At 40.5% G+C, this 20005-nt stretch overlaps 1 protein-coding gene across 1 annotated transcript; it reads left to right on the plus strand.

The window, feature by feature from the left end:
- The first annotated feature begins 2058 nt into the window (after positions 1-2058).
- Positions 2059-14930, plus strand: LOC121182327 (ubiquitin-conjugating enzyme E2 Q2-like). The gene is made up of 13 exons (XM_041038773.1): positions 2059-2747; positions 3154-3258; positions 4745-4867; positions 5207-5260; positions 5756-5896; positions 6589-6673; positions 7335-7395; positions 7490-7580; positions 7675-7733; positions 7886-7934; positions 8071-8166; positions 10316-10382; positions 11435-14930. Exons 1-13 carry the CDS (start codon positions 2589-2591, stop codon positions 11464-11466), a joined length of 1122 nt encoding a protein of 373 aa, XP_040894707.1. The 5' UTR covers positions 2059-2588; the 3' UTR covers positions 11467-14930.
- Positions 14931-20005: the final 5075 nt, after the last annotated feature.

Raw genomic sequence — 20005 nt, forward strand, 5'->3', positions numbered from 1 at the left:
GGACTAAAAGGTCTGCTTCTTTGAAACTTTGCGCCATCACCCCAGTTTTGAACCTGTCTGGCTCTCAATCTGAAAGTCAAAATCTTTCTGCATTTACATTTTTCTAGAGATAGGCCCATACTGATCAAAGAGTAGCTTTGATGCAAGCGTGCAAATTATCTAGACACAGTATTGCCATTTGTTCAGCCACCAAAATTGGATGGAATACATACATTTAAACAGTGCATAGATACAGACAGAATAGTCAGGTCACTTGTATTTATATAGCACATTTACAAATAACAGGATTTTTTTTTAAAATGTGCTATATAAAAATGCTTTATAATCATCAGAGATGAATTAGCAATACAACTATCCCTAAATAAAGGAATCAGTGCTGCAAGGATGAAATCAAAATCAGTGCAAGAGAAATGAGAGATTGAAGAGAAACTGAATAACACCAATAACACATTAAAATGCAATAAAGAGACATTTGAGTGGGGCACTGAAAGAATGTGTTGTGGGCACGATTTAAGAGACCTGGGGGCAGAACATGGAATCTAAAGATCAGCAATGTACTGTGGAGCTAAGCCATTATGAATTTAGATATAGATATACAGATAGATATGGATATGCATGTAGCCAAAAAAACACAGCGACCACCTTTTGTGGAGCATGTGACCAACAACAAATTGTGTTTCACTCAAATGCTCAGTTGTTCAAATGTTTAGGCAATACTATCCCCTACTGGAAACCAGGTGCTACTACAGAGAGGATTTGATGAACAGATACACCACATCAACTGTTTCTGTTGGGGAAATGTAGCCCACAGACAGCATGTGGACTACAACAGATCATTTTCCTGGAACCTTGCAAGCAGAGTAGATGTTTTACAACCAAATATGCATAAGGCAGAGAGGAAATTACATACAATTATATTCTGTTCTCATTAAGATGTAATATTTCATGGAAATTGTTGAAACGGAATTGTGATGTATCCTGGCCAGTTACATCAAATACAGAATGCACACACACACACACACACACACACACACACACACACACACACACACACACACACACACACACACACACACACACACAGATGGGGGGCATATGACAATTAACAGTCAGCTGAGTATGACTGGCCTCTAGTGATGAAAGATAGTGTGTTATACTGACACAAGCCAGGTGGCTGGACACACACAATCCAAACAAACCATTTTCCCTGCTTGTGTTTACAAGGTGTATGTATATATATTCAAATACAAACACTCATGACATATAAACCTTCATATATATTAAGGATGATCAATTTAACTATCAGTCTTCTTTAATAACCTATTAAGGTGTTCAGCCTAGCCTACTGAAAATGAAATGATGCAGACACAATTCTTGTGGCCACTCTGTTAAAGACACGGAACAAAGAACATGCAAATCAGAATTTTGATTAAAATTAGTACCAGGTAAATTTAACGTAATCCATACATTATTCTTTTATTATTATATTTCTTATGAAGAATGAATCTGGGGAACCATGCCTCATGTGCTGACCTGAATATGAATACAGCAAGTCAATAATGTGTAGGCTATAGCTTACTGATTCATTCAAATGCTAAATTGTTCAAATTCTCAAACAAATCCAATAGGCCATTTACACAGCAACAGTATATATTTTTTGGACAGACACTAAATTTAAAATAATTTATTATGCTGAGTCATAATACAAAGCACAGCCCAACTTTATGACTGACACTTCCTCAAACAATATTTCACTGAAAACGTAAAGTAAATAATTTCGGTCATTTTAGTGCTACCAAAACAAAATGATGCACTTGAAAGGGCCAGTTTTAAGTCGTGTGCACAAGTTTGACTGGTATACATTATGAAGCAGGAAGCTGCTTCTTTAACCTCACAGACAAATAAAAATCACAATGAAGCTATTGTCCCGCATACATGTTTGACTAAACCATCCAATGTTTTAAACTTTCCTTTATTTTCCCACCCTGAAATAAATTGAGGACGCGCTGAATGCTGGGATTATGCGGGAGCGGGGAGATTGCAGAACGCCATCTTTAAACCCCACAAGAGGCCAGCTACAGTTGTACACCGGGATGAAAAAAACACTATCCCTACAGCGGGATATAAGTTCCGATCGTGGTGACTGTATGATTGTTTCCCGGTTAAGTAAATAATAAGAAACTGTCCGATGGGATTGTGAGGAGACGATCACGGGATACCGCGAGAGCCTTAAAATGTTGTTATGATAGGCAGACAACAACAATAGACGGAAAGACAACAACAACGGACTGGCTCGCTAACTCGCTCGCTAGCATCTTGCCAAGCACTGCGCTGTTTTCAAATGCTAACTGAACGCTAGCTAACGTTAGCTACTTCATTAGCAAATCTGTCCGGTCGCGCTGAAATTTGACCGGACGCTGTTCATAGCTGGTTCTGGGTATCCAGCTATATCTACCAGGACAGTCCGTCACCTCTTTTCCACTTTGTAACCAATTTTGTACTGAATTTTGCGTTGTGGCTTTAGCTAGCTAAAAGCTAAGTCCCGACTTCTCCCCCTCCCCAGCGGCCCAGCCGGAGATGCATGGAAGATGTCGGTGTCGGGGCTGAAGGCCGAACTGAAGTTTTTGGAGTCAATTTTTGATCCAAACCACGAACGCTTCAGGATCATTGACTGGAAGCCTGACGAGCTGAGCTGTCAGTTTAATGTAACTGGGGAAAAGCTGTTAATTATCCACTGTAACATAACGGTAAGCGGACAATAATACAAGTGCCGGGATTTATGTACTTCCCTCGCTGGTCGTTAGCGAGCTAAAGTTAGCTGGTTAACTTGCTAGCTAGGTAGCAGGCTATCTCCACAACAGCACAATCTGGTGCTATGCGGGACGGGGTTTGCGTAGTTTCATTAATATCTGTGGGAACTACGCAGTTTTGGCTGGGGGGGTGTTGGTTGGAGAGTACGACATTAAATGGTGTTGATAAGCAACCCTAGCTGTTAGCTATCGCTGCACTCTGAATGCTAATGTCGTCAACCCAAATTTTACGTTATATACCGACTCTGGTTTTAACCCTGCGACACGTAGGTAGGTGAATCTATATGAATGTCTAGTGCATTGATTTGACTGTCTGGTTTTTGTTGTGTTTCACTGTCTTTAGGAATCTTATCCATCTACGCCGCCAATATGGTTTGTGGACTCTGATGACCCGAGCTTGACTCAAGTTTTGGAGAGGTTGGAGGATGTGAGAAAAGGCAATACCCTGGTAGTTATCCTGACTCAATTGTTTCATTGTGTATCGCTGAGGAAAACTCAAAAATTTCTGTACACTGTGTGAGGACCCGCTACCAATTTTATTATTCCTAGTGCAGTTGGTCTGTCATCCAAAATGTTCCTTGAACACACGCTAGTGTTTTGTGGAACTGGTACTGTGAATGCGTACCACAAGACAGAGATTATCTTGTGATACAGAAGTTGGCTGCACGATAACAGAAGTGAACACTGAGCAGAGTATTTTGATGCCTAGCTAACCCATTCTTTAAGTATCCTGATATGTTAAAACAGAGATGAGGTAGCCTCAGCCAAAATGCTTTTCTGTGCATTATTGTGACATAATGCCAGCCTGCTGTGATGAGCTACATCAGAAGGGGCAGATAATTGTGGTGCTAAATAATCTTTTGGCACTCCCGTTTTATTTTGGACTTGAATAATATGCTGGATATTATTTAGATGCATTAACTACTCTGTGCACTTGGTATTGATTTTTATGTCATAATTTTAAACTGCACAAGTTGTTGTCCTCAAACAGGCTTTGCTTCATTCTTGCAAGGTTTTTGCAGTGATGGACTACTTAGGGTGTCCTCTGATGCAGGTTGAGTTTTTGCCATTTTACTGTTACATTCACATGACTCAGAGCTTACTCCAGTTTTCATATGGGATTTAAAACATAAACAGCTTGCATGTGCTAGATAAATGTGGGTGACTTTGTACTTGGGGAGTAGGATAAACATGTCTAACTGGCAAGTACAGACAAGCGGGTTTTCAGCTGGCCAAATGGCCATATCATTAGATCATCGAGACAGCCTTTGAGGTCAAAATGTCTGTGACAAGCAGCTCATTATGTAATCCTACGTATGTGGTGACATCCTGAGCTTAGTTAACCTACTTTTGCAAGCTGCATGCTCTGTTTGTGGGACACAAAATGTGCTTTTTATAGACATGTTGTCAGTTTTTTGGACAGCAAACTTTTTTGTTTGCACTATAACTTAGTTGAGATAAGGAACACAACATTGTGATTGTTATCTTTTTGGTAAAGGACAAACCTTTCCTTCCTGTGGCTCGATAAGATCAATCCATTTTCTTACTGTTGCACAGATGTTTTTGCGGTAGCTAGTGTATGAATTGCACCAAATGTGCAAAGGCAGAACACACTAGCTGATGGCACCCATTTTTTAAAATATGGATAGAAACAATTTCAGTCTTCCTGCACATATTTGGAGCACTGCTACAATAAGTGTTTTATGCTTAAATCCTTACTTTGAAATCATATGTGAGTAATTAGCCCTTACTGTACAGAATGCTGTGTTTTACATTATTCCACAGTTTCAGTCAGAAAACCCTGCAAGACAGTTTTGTGAATGTTGTAATCATTTTATCTGCCATGTGGCATAGCTGTGTAGCAGCATTTGCGATCTTGAATGGTGTATCCAACTCTATATCCCCTCCTTTTTGTGTTTTTTTTTTTCCCTTAGCTTTTGCAGCAGTTGAAGAAGCTCATTTGTGACCTTTGTCGGCTGTACAACCTCCCCCAGCATCCCGATGTGGAGATGCTGGACCAGCCCCTGCCTACAGCCACAGTGGGACAAGACCGAAAGGCAAGGCTACCTAGTTTGTTCTTGTCAAATACCTCTCTATGGCATGATACAACCGCTACCCTGACCAGTATTCCATTACTTTTAAAGAACATGCATGTTTAAATCAGGATGTTTTTATTATGCACTTTCAAAGCTCTTGTAGTTGTTGACTAGTAATGAAATGGCATCCTACATTACAGAGGGCCTTGGTGATTTATATAACTTTGTTGTCTAAGCTTGTCAGTGGGTTCTTTCTGTTTAATGGTCAGTAAAAGGTGTTTTTGTTTTTTTTGTAAAATAAAAAGAGCAGCAGCACATTCACTTAATGCTTTGTCTGTGGTGTGTGTTTTTTGTGTACAGCATGGGACAGAAGAGGTCACATCTGAAGAAGAGGAGGAGGAGGAGATGGGAGAGGTAAGTTATCATTTTTGGTCCATACACCTCATGTATTACTCTCACGGTGTTGTGCTAGGTGCCAGTGAATAACACATACTTTTATATTTTCCTTCCATTTTAGTTGCATATAGTTTTGACATGTTCTGACTTTTAAAAAAGGTCCATTATGATTGGTAGTTTGGTTAATTATAACATTTAATAAGAATGGCCACAGTTTTTCTGATTTATTTACTTTATGTTCCCAATGTACATTCACATTATGACAGACTTTGGGTTTCATGTGATTATGATAGTTTCACCCTGGATTTTCCCAATCAAACATGACTGTAATTCTTGCTACATTGTTTTTTAAGTGAACAAGCAGGTTTCGTGACATCTTTTTACTTGACACTGCTGTTTCTATTTTTTCGTTTTTTTTTTCCCCAAGTTGAGCTGTGATCTTTTTTTAAGTTGCATGCATTGCTGGAAAGCCATAAATTACTGCAAATACTTAAAAATATCCAAAACAAACAGGACATAGAGGATCTGGACCACTATGAAATGAAAGAGGAGGAGCCTGTGGATGGGAAAAAATCTGAGGATGATGGCATCGAGAAGGAGAATCTGGCCATCCTGGAGAAGATCCGAAAGAACCAGAGGCAGGATCACTTGAATGTAAGGCTTTGTTCAGCAAAGAACATATTTTGTATTTCATGGGGCTTATGTTTGATAACATTTTTGATCTAGTACCTAATGCTGTTGAAGCCCACATTTGTTGTATATAGAATTTATGGATGCACAGCGAATCATATTGTCAGCAGTGATTACTTTTGTGAGTGACAAATAGGGGGAGGTCTTCAAAAAGAACGTTAAGAAAAAAGGCAGTGATGAGACATTTTGTACATTTATCTGACAGTGGGGAATGTGACCTGTTTCTAAATGTGCTCCTATGCAGTATGATCAGGTTTTTTTAGCGTCTGACCTTCAAAGCAGCATTAACTTGTGGAAAAAAATTGTTTTTCTTCTGGGAAGGGCTCTTTACTTGCTCATCATCCTGTTCAATGGCTCATCCTTGAGGCTCTGTTGGTGTCCAAAAGGTGTCAAGAATACAATTATACCCTAACTATAGAACCGATTACGTGTGCTCCAATGCCCTGTGTTACTTTTTTTTGGGGGGGGGGGGGGTATTTTGAGGATCAGTGAAACATGCTCTCAAGGGGTGTAGAGATATAAATATTGACATCTCGTAGGAGCGTTCTCTTTGATGTTGGCCCACATCAGATATAAATGACAGGGTTAACCTCGTGATGAATTACAAAGGTCTGTGTGCTTTGTCTTTGCTGTTACAGTTGTTTTGTATTTTGCAGGGAGCTGTATCTGGCTCAGTGCAAGCCTCTGACCGCCTGATGAAGGAGCTTAGAGAGATCTACAGGTCTCAGAGTTACAAGACAGGTATGCACACTGCACAAAGGTCTGCTCTTTGTTGCAAAACAGAGTGAAAAGAACACTTGCAAATAACTCTACCCAGAAACGCATAGATACTAACCCACATTCACAAAAAATCAATTCTGTTCAATTAAGGGAGAATTGGTGGATATCAATCACAGCAATATGAGAGCTATAGTGTATACATGATCTAAAAAATGTTTAGAGTGAGTTTAGTTGTGCCGATTTTAGAAGGTGCCTAACTCTTTATGACTTATGCTGAGGTCAACTCCATCTCCGTGCGGGTCTGATGGCAGTACTGCACCCTTTACTCTTTACTGCAAAGGACTCATGTGTGGTTTAGTAACGGCTGTAAGCACGTTGACATGCTTTCCACACAGCTTAAAGGAGAAAAATGGTATTCTTTGAAAAATGAGGCATGAACCAGTTAATCAGAGTCTGATTTTGAAGTCTTTTTTTTTTCCTGTTGTAGAAATTGTTTGAACAAGCCTTTAGATAATTGTTGCAGAATTACCTGATTAGTTAGATACCAGTCAGAATACATTTTATGTTTTGCTTTGTTGCATTACCATTTTATTTCTAGAATGAAAATGGAGATTAAATCACAATTGTTACTAGACCTTGCATTGGGAGTCATCTGAGCACTCGTAATTCATTTCTTTTGCAGGCATCTACTCAGTTGAGCTTGTTAACGACAGCCTGTATGAATGGCACGTCAAACTAAGGACGTAAGTAACGTCTGGAATCTTGTGTCATGTCTCAGCGTCTTTTTTTCGGTCTCACTGTAAACACAAACTTACTGTGTAATTTAATGTCCAACAGGGTGGATCCAGACAGCCCCTTACACAGTGATTTACAAGTCCTAAAGGAAAAGGAAGGAATGGATTACATTTTACTAAACTTCTCGTATAAAGTGAGTGAGACTGACTTTGCATTCATGAAAATGAGACACCATTTGGAAATCTTTGAAGTCTGTGAATTAACCACATTGCTGTTCATCGCTACAGGATAATTTCCCCTTTGATCCACCCTTTGTCCGGGTAGTTTCGCCTGTGCTTTCTGGAGGGTGAGTTCATTTACCTGGTACACTTCTCAGTTTCTTCCATCTCCATAATCCATTGAGGTTGAGGCCGAGTTTGAGAACGAACTTAGATTAAAAACTGTCTACAAAAAAATGACAGAAAAAGATGTATTTTTTTTTCTCTCTCCATGCTTCAGTTATGTTCTTGGAGGAGGTGCCCTGTGCATGGAACTTCTGACCAAACAGGTATGCCAAATGTTTTTTTTCCCCCAAAGTCTTAATTCAATGTGAATTTGCGCTGCATATTAAATATTACTTGTATTTGCATCTGTTTTACATTTTTTAAACCTGCTCTTGCTGACACTGGGTTTCCTGATTGCAGGGTTGGAGCAGTGCCTATTCCATTGAGTCTGTCATCATGCAGATCAATGCCACATTAGTCAAAGGAAAAGCCAGAGTGCAGTTTGGAGCCAATAAAGTAAGTGAGGAAGCACTAGAGGGTTCATTTCAAGTCAGGAAATGTTCTGTGAGAATGTTGATCTCATATAATGAATGATGTGGACTGATAACAGTGCTTTGACACAGAGGCCTGGTTTCCTGGCTTTTAGTGGTGGTGTTTTGTGCTGTGTGGCAACCTGATTTCTGCAGCCAAAGCTGGCGGTGTTTTTTTATTTTTATTATTTTTTTTTTTTTTTATTTCAAATGGTGCAAATGGAGTGGGGTGATAGGTGCAGTGTGTCACTACTGGGATGGCCAAGGTAGATGAGTATCTTTTTGCGCTGCAGTTTGCAGCTGCTGTCACTTGTATGTTATGTTTTCTGGCCACAGGCTTCTCTCCTTTCCCAATCTTATAAATCCTGGGTAAGCATAATCTGCAACTGGGATAGAGTTTGTTTGGGAAACATGCTTTTTTTTCCTTAACGTAAAACCTCAGCATCATTGCATTGTAAGTGTTTTAATTAGCTGACACAACAGCTATGAACACTTTTTTTTTCACCTAGAGAACCAAGGGCAAACAGATCAGCTTTTTTTAAACATTCTTATTGCATAACGTTTGCATTATAATGAGCATGCGTCAGGGAGCAGCTTTTTTTATTTTCGTATTTTTATTCATGATTATGTGTTGAAAGTGGATCCCTAACAGTTTTTAGTCATGGCCTGACAGGAGTAATCTGCGTTATGCGCAAGGTGAAAGCACTTATTTTGGGAATGTGTGTTTCTTAAGGAAAGAAATGTGTAAATTGTACACTGTAGTTGTATTAAAGCATTCAAGAAGACCATTGGATGAGCGTCATGCCACATTCAGATTCACACGGTCACCTGGGATAAACAAGTGTTTGTTGTCAGTGCTAATCGGTCAACACATGTTGGACAACCTGGTGTCTCAACCAGGGTTAAGCACTTAATCTTACTATAGGGTCACTATAGAAATGCAATAGTCATACACAGTGTCTATACATTTCTACATAGGATGCATTCAGGCACAGTCATGGGGTTTCACAAAAAATAAAAACTGAATTGCTGTATGCCTAAAAAGTTAGCCTCCTCACTAGGACTGGGCAATAGATCGACTTTTCAAGGTATATCAGTATATATGTTCAAACGAGCTGTAGGATGAGACAGTACCATTCCATATAGATATAGTTTGATGTTGCGTTTTGTTGATGTTTAGTACAGGCTATTTATTCTATATGATTTTTATTTAGATTTTTTGCAGTTGTATTTTCAAACAGGAAAGGAAACCCTGTGTTTGCTTTTGTTATTTTGATCAGTCAGTTTTAATAAAACTTGACTTGCAACTGAACATTTTGCCCAGTTCGTAGAAAATACAGACGGATATAAAGTGTATCGCCGTTCAGCCTAAAAATACCAGTACGTTTTTAGTCCAACAAGAAACAAGCAGTGACACCAAATGACGAAAAAATGGAAAACATTGCTCAAAACATGATTTGCTAACAGTATTGTCGAGGGAACAATAAGGAAGAAAAGAGTTCTAAGAGACTTCATTTTACCCACTGGAGATATGTATATATACCAGTGCGGACATCATGAGTCATGTTTGCCCAGGGAAAGTGTCCTTAGCCTGACTGATGAGTTAGCAGAAGTACAGAGCTGTGCCACATTAAGAAACCTCAGGGTCTCAGCTCAGATCTGCACAGCACTGGATATCCATCCTGACATCGTTGAGCAACTGATGAATTTAGATGTCTATCTGAAGTCTGACTATAAGCCACAGTTAGAGTTATTCTTTGTGAAATCGACCCCCGGTATGAAGCTACGAGCACCGCTACACTCTTAATGAAGAGAGCGTCTGTCTGAGTTGTACAAAGTGTTGTGTCATTCTGTGGTTCAGCAGTGATGTGTTCACAACTATGGTGATGACCAGGTGTGCTTGACAGCAGTCTTGTATGAATGATGAAACAAGGGCAGAATGTGTGTCCATTACCCTGCAACATTCACAGGGTTTTATTCTGGAAAATGGAGATGGTGCAATAAGCTGTTTTTTCCCTCTCTCTCTCTCTTTTGGCTTGTAGAAAAAAGCTGTCAGTGCTGTTTCCTGTTCTGTGCTGTCATCATAAAGCCAGTGCAAACTCTAAGGTTGATTTCATTTTCATCTTTTAATGCAGAACCAGTACAATCTTGCCAGAGCACAGCAGTCCTACAAATCCCTGGTTCAGATCCATGAAAAGAACGGTGAGTGTTTTTTGTCTCCAGTTTCACACAGAGTGCATTACTGACCTTGTTTACTGAAACCAGATCCCTCCCATGCATCAAAGCTGAGGAAAATTAGTGCTTGGACTGTTGTGCGTGGACCAAACATGGGCAACATTTACATGCATGTAGTCCACATTATTACACCCTCTTTGTATGACTGGTGTAAAGTGGTTTTAGGGATTTATACAAGAGGGATCTAGATAACAGGAAAATGTATACAAGCTATAAGATTCAATGAAATTCATTCTCTCTGAATTCATATTTCAACAGCAACTATTCCACTTTGTCTGTGCTGTCACCATGACTGTTATAATCTGTGACTGACAGCCCATTTTGTGCTCCCGTAGCTCATACCACTTACACTTAAATTTTACTGACCCAACAGCAGCAAACAGTTCAGCTCCTGTTTGGGCTCTTGTTGGTATCTGTGGGAAACCAAAAGCAAAAAAAAAATAAATAAAAATAAGTGATATGCCCATATAAATCTGGTGAATAAGCAGTTTAGTATGAAATTGGAAATAAAATCAACAAAGAGAAACGGCAACATTCACATGTTAAAGTTGAACAGTTTTATTGGAGAAAAAGCAGTGGGAAGTCAGTTGTTTGAAGATGACCATTTATGCAGCTTTTCTGTTGTCCTTGACCCCGGTGAAAACACACACTGCATTTAGAAACAGCACAGGTGAAAATATGTAAATTACTTTAACTCCGTCAGGCTACACTGAGCTATATTTAATTGCAGTGGAATATAAAAGTTGAGCACTGAAAGCCTGTCTGAACTTTGTTAAAATTCTGGACCACAGGCGCCCTAAGTCCAACCACTGAACACTTTTTAACCTGGTGTCTTTTGGTTCTTACACAAACCAGACAAGGTTGGAAACTCGGTTACATTCCAATGAGGCAAAATCATCTGCACATAACCCAAATGTTATTGGTGGTGGAGATCTGGTGACTGTAGATTGTACTTTTATTTCATTATTTGTTTTTAACTGAATAGTCATTCTGTTGTTGATGTGCTTTTCTTCCCACAGGCTGGTACACACCCCCTAAGGAGGATGGCTAAAAGAGACTATTGCCTTTCCTGCCCTGGGACCACATGTCTTAGATTTTTTTTTCTTTTTCTTGCGACCAATATGTTTTTTTTCTTTCTTTTTTTGTTTTTAATCCTGCAAACCAGTTTGTTCTCTTCATGAGAGTTTGAACTCCAAACCAAATTCCTCATTCAGTGACCACACAAAACTAGCACATAAGCAAACACTCTCTCTCTCTCTCACACACACACACACACACACACACACACACACACACACACACACACACACACACACACACACACACACACACACTTCCACCCCCACCCCCATCTGAAATTTCCATCCAAGTTCATCAGCTACTCGCGAGGATGTCCTCTCCCCGGATATTTATCTCTCTGTGCATCTGTTGTCTGATACAATCTAATTTTTCCATTGCGACATTCATTCTGTGCTCCAGGAGAACGACGGACTAAATAGCGCGCAAACTCACCCTTTGGTTTTGGCGTTGAGCATGCCAAGGTTATTTGCTGGCTGCGAGTTGAAAGGTGCGGCATGGCTTTATCCTCCAGCAGGTGGCAGTCTGATGCTCCAGTCACCGGACAGTGCCTCTCTGGCCACAGACTGGATCTGAGAATGGCATGCAACGTTCCCTGACGTGATGCGGTGGTGGCTGGGAAGGACACTCAAATGCTGGTGGAGGGAAGAACCGCAGTCTTTTCTCTCCATGGACGGCCTCTGTTAATATTGTGCTCATGTATTATCTTTGTAATGCCAAGATCCCTCCTCTGGAGTAACGTGCTTCTGAGGCTCGCTTGCTTTCAAACCTCTTATCTTTTAAAGCTTGAAGCCCTGAGGTGGATGAAGATGAAGAGATTTCTGCAGCCTGGGTGGGACAGCCCATAATGAAGAACAGCATCCTGCTGAGGTCTAAGGTTGGAGACCACTGTCATCATCACAACCAGCAGCAGCTGGACCACTCCCTGCAGGAGAGGTTTGGTGTGTGGCTAGGCTGGCAACACGAGAAACATGACCGGGCAAAGCAGGGGTGTGTTTGGATTGGATCACACTGTAATGTAGTTGATTTTAACTCCACATGTAAACATGTAAATTTGTATTTCTGCAAAAGGATTTAATTGTTTATAATGTAACCTTGTCTGGGTCTTTGGCTAGGCAGAGACTGTATTACTATTTACCCCTGACTATTAGCAGCAGGGGCACTGCAACTTCTCAAGACCCATTTAGAATAAGAAAAAGTTGCTTCATGGATACTCTTGCAGAAGGAAACAAAAGTACACCATGTTCTTATGTAAGCTTAATGACTACTGCGGTTTTATTCTTTTTTTTTTTATATATATATATATATTGATTTGTAATCCTCATGTTATTGGCAACAATGACAGTACCATTCCCCTTATTTGATGGCACCTCTTCACCACAATGGACGTAACAATAATGGCATAGACACAGCTGTTTCTGGCATTCCAGAGGTTTGGCTATTCATATCCAATCACTCAAACCGGATGAACCTCAGTAAGGCTATGCAGCGAAGACACAGATTTGTGGAGTTTTGTTGTACTGAAGAAAATTAGTCTTAACAGCTGAACAGTGTAGTCACCTGCTTAGTTCTTGTAGCTGGTTCACATCCTGACCACTTTGCCAATCCTGCAGTCTGGGAAAAAAAAAAGTGACCTTTTACCTTTTGACTTTTCCTTGACCTTGTGGCTTTTATTTTTTTTATTTTTTTGAAACGCAGCCAGAATTACAAATTCACAGCAATAGTCTTGACCATTTACCTTCTGGCTTCACACCTGGGAAGATCGACTGGAGTCTGTTCCATTTTCCAGATTATTTGTTCAGGTTTGATAAATATTTGTCCAGATTTGCCACAGGAGGGACCCAGCTCTTCCCATTACCACCTCTCTGGTTACTATTCATAACCACTCGCGGCACTGCTGTACCCCTCAGTGTGCTGGGTCTTTGATGTAATGTGAATAATATGCAGAAAACTGTGTGGAGCATTCCAGTTAATTCAGTTACACGTTTGTTGTGGGTGTTCTATTGTGTGGTTACTTGCATTGTTTTGAGTATATTGTCCTGAAAACCAGCATAGAAAGCTTAGTTGTGCTAATTCATACGGTCATTCCTCATGTTTGAGTTGTTGTTTCTTTTTTTTTTTCTTTTTTTTTTTTTTAGAATTTCCTCAGTGATACTAACCTCAGTCAAAACACCAGTATCTTCAAAACGGGTAGAGATGGGTGTAAAAACATTGAGCTTGTTCATGTTCAGCACGTCTGACATCTGTTTAGACTTGCAGGATGTAACAGCTGTTAACCCTCCTTTCTTGTTTCACCACAAGCAAAATCTTAACATGACTATCAGTCATTGGCATGGTTGTTAACTGTTGTGATGCCATTGGTAACGTACTAATCACTTCGTTCTGGTCACGTTGTCGAGCCCACCCCTGCATTCTCTGGAGAAGCAAACTCAGGAATACATACTGCACACTCGACTTTGCAAAGGATTGCTTCAGAATATCGTCATAAAATGCAAGATTTAATGTGTCGGTCGTTTTTTGGGGGCCGTTTTAAAATGGTGGCGCCCCTGTTTTACCAGTAGACATTGCAGTGTGTTTTGCTGTTGAGTTGCACACACTTAGACTTTCTGAATGCCGTTGAGGTTGACAAATAATTACCAAGCAAGTTTTGTGGAATGATCAGATGAGTCGGAGTAAGGATTTGCTCCCACTCTCAGATTATCCTGAGCCTGATCAGGGGTTCAGAACACATCTGCCCTGTGTCTTTGATATTGCTTTATTTTGCATGTCAATATATCAATGGGTGTTTTTCCCCAAGCTACTGAAGGCAAAGAGTGGTTGGGTTTGCGTGGTTAAAAAAAAACAACAAACAACTAGATGTATCCAATTTTTTTTCATGAATTGTTTTTTTTTTTTTTTGTGGTTTCTTACATCAGTGCACAGGATAATTTCTCCCTATGCGTTGTGTGTTGAACCACAACAGAAACTATATGAGACACAAGGACGTAAAAGACATCCTACCTGCTTAGATTACCTTTAAATCTTCCAGGATTCCCGACAGAAGTAGCAGGTCAGATTTATGTGCCATCGGAGCAGTCATAGGCCGGTATCTTTAACCTGATCTTTGGAATAATGGTGTACTCAAAGTCTGTTGTGCACTGACATAACAGCTCCTCTCACACCAACACCAGTTGTCCGACTAACAAAAAAAAAAAAAGGAAAGAAAAAAAAAAACCCTTCTCTGCTTTGGCGAGTGACGTATTGGTCTGAGGTCTGAACTAGCCTGATTCTGGGTTCTTTACCTTGCTTCATTAACTGCGTTGGCCGGGTTATAAAGTTATGCACTGTTAGCATGCTTTGGTTTGGTTTCATTTTTTTAACATTGCAAGGGTGATTTTGATCATGTAAAGTAATTTGTAAACTTGCATCAAGTTTATGAATAAAGAATTTTATGAATTATCTCTTTCTTTCTGTTCTTATGTCTCATTAGTTGCTAAGGACAGAAGCCAAAACCTTCCTGGTATTGAATGACAATCTATCACTGACACACAGGAACACCTTTAAGTATTGCTTAGTTAGCTGAATTTGACTGCCATACGTGATGTTTATTTGATGCTGCATTAAAGTAACTTCCATCTCTTACTCCTCTGCACAGTGTGTTGCTCAAGGACACTTAGGCGCATTGACCGGAGGATGTGGGGATCCAGCCGCTGACCCTGTAATCAGAGGGTGACCCTTTTAACCACCCAAGCTACAGTTGCTCATGTGCATCCATGTTTCCCAGGTAATGTAATTCTTATGTTTTCCAGTAGATGGTGTTCTTTGCTAAAACATTTAGGTGTCAGTTTCTGTCAATCCCTGCCACTCACAAATGCAGCCCTTGTGGAATTAAACTGAGTATATATTAGGGCCTGCGTGGCTTTAATTATACTAATTACTTAAACCAAAGCACTACACCTGGCACTGGAAATCCAACGATCCCATGGCCAAATGTCTGACTCGATTCAGTTTAATTACCCAAGCAGGTGGAATTACTTTACCAGCATAATGTGCTTAAAAATACGGAACGTATCACTGTCCAGCATCTGACAACATATCACATGCTGTATACACAACAAATCAACAATTATAGTTGTAGTGCAAAGAGAAGTGTTTGTGCGGGCTACACCTGAGGACACCAGTGCTGTTAATGCTCTGGAGGAAATTCTGTTTTTGTTCCAGTTTGTCTTGGGTGGCAGTGATTTATTGCACCTTCCAGATGGCAACAGTGGGAACAGGTGGTGTGTTGGGTGAGTGGGATGAACAGGTTTTATCCTGCTTTGTATCTGTATCAAAAGATTTCCTTTTGTTGGGTTCATTGGTTTTCCACTTTGTGTGTGTGTGTGGTAGAAGTCACCACTAGATGGTATTGGAGCACTCTTGAAACTGTGGGATGTTTCCTTTTTTTCCCACTGCTGACATTCAAGTAGAAGTCCTGTCTGCTTGAAACATCTCCGTTAATACGCTTGTTCCTGCTCTTACCGTCTCTGCAGCTTATTTCCTTCAAGGTTGAATGAATGAATAATAAGGTCATCGGTTTGAGTGAGAGGACTGCTGTTGACGGGGTACAGTCTGATATGGACAGCTCATACTCTCCCATCAGTGTCTTTGAGTCGGATATTGTTATGTTGGGTTGCTCTCATAGATGTCAAGTTTGTGATAAATAGCCAAATCAATTCCTATCAGTTCATGTGAGGAGCAGAAGAGCTGTAGTAGATAACAGGGTGACTTATTGAGTGTGTGGTCGATCATGTTGTAGCAGCCTGGATAGTTACTGATATTAGAAATCAGTCAAACCATCAGATTGTGCTTTTTTTTATGATAGCAGGGTTTGGGACCACATGTCTAATTCAAATTAAAGGGCAGGTTGTAGTAAGGAGGAGGAGATCAAGAAGTTGAACTGAGCTGTTCGCCAGTGAAGGGCTAATTGCTTATTATTGCAGCAGTTTTTTATTTTTGTTTATGTGTGGGTTTGGCTGGCTGGCCTCATGGCTGGAGAGGAGCAGGCCTCATTATCCGGCTTCAGCCAATCTGTTTGTCCAGCCTGTCGCTCGCCTCAGACACAACATTGTGAGCAGACCGAAAAGGCTTCTGGGCCTGCAGGAGAGAGGCTGTGCATCTCTGTGATTAACTGGCCAGTGCCTGCACTGAGACAGTGAGAAAAAGCTGACTTTTCCTCCTCCTTCACCCTGGGCCAGAGCACAGCACAGGGTGGGCCGTATTCAAAATCAGCTGGAGTTGATTGATGGCCTGCGGCTTAGCGGCTGCGTCCGTCACTTTCGCTGCTTTGCCTTCCGTCGGTAACATACTCAAATGTAAACCCAGATTCAGATTGAGTGTATCAGAGAAGCCGTGAGGATTTTAGACTTTTGCCTTGCTGGCCACGCTCCATTCACAGACCAGTCCGACAGTTTCCTCTCACCCCCTGCTACCAACAAATTAAGCAGTTATGTTGAAGGAACGTTTGCATGTTCTCCCTGTGCCTGTGTGGGTTCTCTCCGGGTACTCCGGCTTCCTCCCACAATACCAAAAACATGCATGGGTTAGGTTAATTGGCAAACTCTAAATTGCCCGTAGGTGTGAGCGTGTGTGGTTGTCTGTCTTTGTGATTGACTGGTGACCAGTCCAGGGTGTACCCCGCCTCTCGCCCATAGTCAGCTGGGATAGGCTCCAGCTCCCCCGCGACCCTGACACAGGATTAAGCGGTAGAAAATGAATGAATGAATGTTGAAGGAACAGTTTGATATAATCACACATATAACCCTACTTACTTGATCTCACTTGGCATAACATGCTAATTATTGGGGTTTTTATAGATGCTGGCAGCCAGGCAGATCCAGTCTTTGTGCTAAGCCAAGCTAACCAGCTGCTAACAGCTACCTACATATTTAATGTAAGGACAAAGAAGCTAACTTTGAATTATTAAGCTTCAACTTTAAATTTAGGTCCTTGTCGAAAAAGCATCAGTTTGATTTTTAACACACAATATAAAAAAGGAATTTAAAATCCTAAAACACCAACGTTGTATCTATTCAACAATCATTAGCATAATTGCGAAGAAAAGGATTATTTTCCAGCACCCGTGACTCTTCATGCACAGACTATTTACCAATAACTTCATCATCTTACTCTCTCAAAAAACATTTTAGTTATGTTAAATGATATATACACTATATCATCTTGCCATCACAAGTTTTCTCACCTCTTCAGTCTACAGTCTCATTAGTATGTAACTAACTTTAAGAGCCTGCAGTTATCTCGTTTTTCAGATTCATTTAATTAATGTAATCTGTTCCTGCCAACTCCTCTGGTCAGGGTCCCAAAGATACTTAAAGCAGTGCAGTAACACAGCCAGATGCTTTTACGGACAGCAGGTGCTTCCTGATATTAATAGACAAGACAACGCTTTATAGTGGTCTGTGCGAAGAATTGTTAGAGCAAATTGAGAACGCAGGCACAGAGCTGCAGTAATGACGACTGGCTTTGAAAGACACGGCTGAGGAACCAATCCCGCTGTGACTCTGAATGGCCTGGTGTCAGAGCAGAGCATCTGGAGAGCAATAAGACAGGTGTCACCCCCACAGACACCGCTAGTGTACAGCCATAAAAGTCTCCACTGCTCACACTTTGTTGCTTTTGGAGCATGTTTTTTTTTTTTTTTTTTAATTTAGGTAAGTTCATGACATTTTCTCATATGACATATGAAGTTTGAATTACATAAAAAAAAAACACAAAACTGGCAGTAACAGGTTACAAAGTGCAGAGGAAAATGGATAATCAGGATAGTGAATGAAGAAAGTTTAATGAATTCTGATTCTCTGCTGGTGGTGAATGGCAATGTGGGGAGGATTATAATTTTCATTGGGAGAGCGCAGGGAACGTCTGCTGAATAAAATATGCTGTGTGGAGCTCTGTGTTTATTTATTTTTTCTTAAACAATTTCAAGGTGTTTTTTTTGCTGGATTGACTCAGGGGAGGTTTTGGGTGCTGCAGGTCTTCCTGCTTGAACCATTGTTCTCTGACCATTCCTGTTACTTTCCTAAACTGACGATCTGACCTTCACAGCCACTTCATTCTGTCGGTAGTTCACTTCGCCATTGATGTCCAAGGTGGTCTTACAGCACGTCTTAAGATCTAGTTCTAGCATTATGAGTACTCCACTGATTCAGCATTGCACTCCTATAACAGTGGCAGACTCACGATGGACGATGATTAGGGGTGATGCCGCAGAACCATATCATCATTTTCATTTTTAATAGCACCACTAATGCCACCTCTGCTGGAGGCAGGGGAATGTCAAGTTAACATATGTCACCTTCACTTGTGGTGTATCAGAATAAGTTTCATAAATCTAGGTTTGTGAAATGAAAAAAAAAACTTTTAAATTTTAATGTTATGAGAAACAGAATATCAGTGCTGGTATTCCTGACAAGAGCTTTTTAGAGACTCAGTGTTTTTTATCGACCAACCTCTGTGCTTTACAAAAATCATCACCTAGTCCAGAGAAAACATTTCGCTTCATATTTCCACCAGCAAAGAGAAGACTGCACAATTAAGTCAATACTTCCACTCTGGAAGGGAAGCCAGTCTTATTTAATTTTGAGCAACCCAAACATTTTAGTGGAGCACAATTGCTCACAGCACCACTGGGAGACTGACCTTCACAGGCTCTCTTTCATGTCTCCATTAAAAGATTCACTTCAGATGTATTCACAGTTTGCCACTCAGGCTGCAGCAATGTCACAATCAAGAGCCACAGTGCATACATTACTCTAAAAGAGCAGCTTTAAAATCCAATTCTCCCTGGCTTGAAGTATATGTAAATATTAATGATCCATGGATCTGCATTTTTCTCCATATTCTGCTGCTCACATGGCTGTTTTTATTCAGATCAGATAATTCTTTCAGTTTTCAATCACCCGAGACTACTGTAGGTGCTTACCACCGCCTGCATACATAAAAATACAACCATTATTTCTTTCAGAAGCTCTACATCATTTTGTATGCAGTGGGAATATTGTTAAAACTGAATAAAAAACCCACCTCTACTCTTTGTTTGGTCCCAAAATGATCCCATGATACCCCCCCCTTTTTTTTTTTCTTTGATTGTTTTGGTCTTTTTGCCTTGAATGTTGCCTGCTTGTCCTCCCTGTGCTGAAAGATAGCCAGAGGTTCAGTTCAGCGTGACGACATGCTTCCCTGCGCAGACTTATACTTCAGACCAAGCTAAATGGATTTCCATTAGAGGGGCTATGACTCATTCCAGATGCTTACTCAATACTGTGTGGGCACTGTAGCAGAAAGTTTCCTCCAGACAGAACAAAAAGGACAACAAAAACCAAACACTCTTGTATGAGATAGTGTCCAGGGAAGGCTGTGCCTTGTACCTTTTGCATACCTTGTTTACCAGTTATCACAGCAGAGGAGTTTGTCACTTTCATGCAGCAGAGACTTAAAGCATGGGTGCTGTTTTACAAAGAAGCTATACACAAGAG

The sequence above is a fragment of the Toxotes jaculatrix genome, chromosome 1, assembly GCF_017976425.1.
Source record: "Toxotes jaculatrix isolate fToxJac2 chromosome 1, fToxJac2.pri, whole genome shotgun sequence".
NCBI lineage: Eukaryota > Metazoa > Chordata > Actinopteri > Toxotidae > Toxotes > Toxotes jaculatrix.